The sequence below is a fragment of the Eimeria mitis genome, genomic scaffold (genome assembly GCF_000499745.2).
Source record: "Eimeria mitis Houghton genomic scaffold, Emh_scaff6199, whole genome shotgun sequence".
NCBI classification, from domain to species: Eukaryota; Apicomplexa; class Conoidasida; order Eucoccidiorida; family Eimeriidae; genus Eimeria; species Eimeria mitis.
The window spans coordinates 1-3,059 of NW_024015689.1; the positions used below are offsets into that span (position 1 = coordinate 1).

Genomic DNA, 3,059 nt, shown 5'->3' on the forward strand with positions numbered 1-3,059 from the left:
TGTTGCTGCTGCTGCTGCATCCAGCGCAAATGCGCCTGCTGTTGAAGCAAATACTGCTGCTGCTGCTGCTGTTGGCGCAGAAGTTGCTGCTGTCGCTCATGCCAAAGCAGAAGTTGTTGTTGAGGGTGATATAACATCGATAGAACTCCTTGGACTCGCTGAATTTGGGCCTCGAGCTGTTGTCGGTGCCGCCGCTCCCGCTGCAGGTGCTGCTGGAACCGATGAAGCTGTCGCTGCGTCCAACGCCGCTGTTGTTGCAGCTGCCGTCGCATTCGTCTCATGTGTTGCTGCAGCTGTCCCCTCAGCTGTTGCATCCCCATAGAGGGTGTTTGCCTTGCGCATGATGCACAGTGGACGGCAGCATGCTGATGAGGGACGCGATCCAGCGGTCTCGTTGCTGCATCGGACTCTCCAGGACCCCGATCTTGTGCTGAAGAGAGTGGGCTGCCAACCAGAACTGGCGAAGGGCCAGGCTGCTCCTGTCCTTGACGAGCTTGAGTTCCCGGTGAGCCGGACTGAACTTCAGCGGCTTCATTCAAATTTTGCGGTTGCCGTTGCTGCTGGTCTTCATGGGCACTGCCACCCCTCCGGGCTTCACCCACCCTTTCCAACAACCGCTTTTTAAGGGGGACCTCCTTCTCGCCGCCAGCAGGCAAGTTGGGAAGGCGGGGAAGCTCACGCTGTGGCTGCTCCTCCTCCCCACCAACTTCGCCGCAGACATCACTTGGAGCGTCGCTCTCATCTGAGCTGGCCAGCCTGCGGGTTCGAAAGTCTTGGACTGCACGTCTGTTGTACGCGTGCGAACATAGAAAGACAAGTATTACAATTGCTGCGACAGAGGCTAAGGCAGCCAGAACAACACGTAGAGATGAAGAGGGACGACAGGCTTTGCATCTCAAGTTCCTCGACCGAGTAAATATCGATTCCACCGTTGGCAACTCCGAGGAGGCAATTGCTGACGCATCGCTTGGAGTTGCATTCTCCTGAACAATACTATGCCACTCCGGCATTGGGTCGCAAGCTTAGNTGACGCATCGCTTGGAGTTGCATTCTCCTGAACAATACTATGCCACTCCGGCATTGGGTCGCAAGCTTAGTGTATAAAAGTAGTGGTCATGAGATATACAGCTTCCAAGAGAAGTATCGCCAACGGCTGCACGGAATGGACCGCAGCAGGATTGCACCCCCGACACCTACAGGAGATTCATCCGATAGATCCTGAATATTCTAGACTCGGTTTGGATTCTTTTTTCTGTCTATTCAAATTTTGTAGTGAATGACAATGACAATACTTCACAGCCAAGCATTATACCAAATATTTCTGCTTGCGGAGGCGGTCTGGTGCGAAGTCAATCGAAGGCTCCACAAGTAATAAAAGGGTCGGCAAGCGTGACATAATCCTCTATACAAACAAGTGAAACAGAAAACAAATAGAATTACTGTGGAACATCTATGGAAATGAAACGTTTTCTGTCGGGGGAAGTCAATCGCCGTTCCCTGCATCCCAAGAGGCAAGCGGCACGAGCGCCATGTTCTCCTGCCCGAGGCCCACAGATNATCGCCGTTCCCTGCATCCCAAGAGGCAAGCGGCACGAGCGCCATGTTCTCCTGCCCGAGGCCCACAGATAATTGACTGGAGAAACGGCGCCACTTCTGCGTCTCAAAACGAAACGTCTGCCAATATTAACTATTTTTAATCATTGCGTTCTTTTGTAAGGGGCATGGAATCCAATTGTTTGGGACGGAAATGGACAAATTTGGCAGCTGTGCGGCGCCCGCCAGGCAGATGCCTTTGGGGGACGGAACCAGGCAAAATCGGCGTTCTGTGCGAGGGCCTTATGCAGTTGTTCACCCTAATGGAATAGTGGCCTAATTCACATTCTCATCGCGGATAATAGCAGCGTGCACGGTATATTAAACTGTGTGACGAGTTGCGCAAACTGCCACTTGTCGCCAAGCCACTAGTAGAGTTCGATACGGTGACTTGGATGCGCGCATCTGTGCAGGAAATAAGTTTGTTTTTATTCGATCGCATTTCATTAAGAGTCATTTATACCGAAGTTGTAAGTCATCCCAAGGCATCGGCGATGCATCCCCTACTAATCCAATGGACCATGGGAGTACCGGGCCTGTAGATCTTGGGTGCAAATCTGCNGCGATGCATCCCCTACTAATCCAATGGACCATGGGAGTACCGGGCCTGTAGATCTTGGGTGCAAATCTGCATTTAGCTAGAGGGCAAACTCAACGAAGAGTCAGTTTTGACCTCTTTCTTCTCATCACCTTCATGCTTTTGTCTTCCCCATCTCAGGCTTCATGTATGTTGCCTAGCTTGATCGACGCCGGCTTCCTCCGCCTTGCAGTCGCTCTCTCATCCCGTTTTGCGTTGTTGAATCAAACACTGGAAGGCTGTTGGGTGATTTGGGGTGTATTCTCTACGTATCATTCGCCCGTGTTTTCCCACAAAGTAAAATCACAAATTGTTAATCTTGCGTACTATGTATTTTGTGGGTAAGCGAATCCGAAATCGGGGAATCCATAAATTGTCCCGCAGTGGGCAAGGCGAAGAGCGCTCCTGTAGTGCTGGGGCAAAATATTATGATTGTATAAGTCTACTTAGTGAAAAGGAGCCTGTGCGAAATACCATACTCAGATTGGAGAAAGTTCGTTCCCTATGGAGTAATTCGGTGAGAGTCCGTTTGAGTGGATTGTCGTCCAGCACACCTCAGCGAGAACAACTATCGAGGCGGTGCAAAGAGTAACCAATCGGATGCGCTGGCACCCAAGGGACAGGGAAGTGCCCCTGGCCCGCTCCAACTCATCCAGTGGTCGTCAGCAGACACCGCAAACCAGAACGTAGTTGTCATACATTTTGGGGGATAACTGACTTCTGATTTTTCTTATGACGTTAGTACACGGATTTTGCGTTTCTCTAGCTCGCATATCTTCTTTGGCATGTTGTCCATGGTCTCTTCTCGGCTGTCAGAGAATATGAGCAACTGTTACATCGGGCTCATCGAATTCGATTGCTGTTTACCTTTCCTTTTAGCGGAGTTTGC

At 51.0% G+C, this 3,059-nt stretch overlaps 1 protein-coding gene across 1 annotated transcript; it reads left to right on the top strand.

Moving 5' to 3' along the window:
* Positions 1-343: 343 nt before the first annotated feature.
* Positions 344-746, top strand: EMH_0086490 (uncharacterized protein; the record flags this gene model as incomplete). Its single annotated transcript, XM_038022894.1, has 2 exons — positions 344-505; positions 627-746. 2 exons carry the CDS (start codon positions 344-346, stop codon positions 744-746), a joined length of 282 nt encoding a protein of 93 aa, XP_037878748.1.
* Between the last annotated feature and the right edge of the window lie 2,313 nt (positions 747-3,059).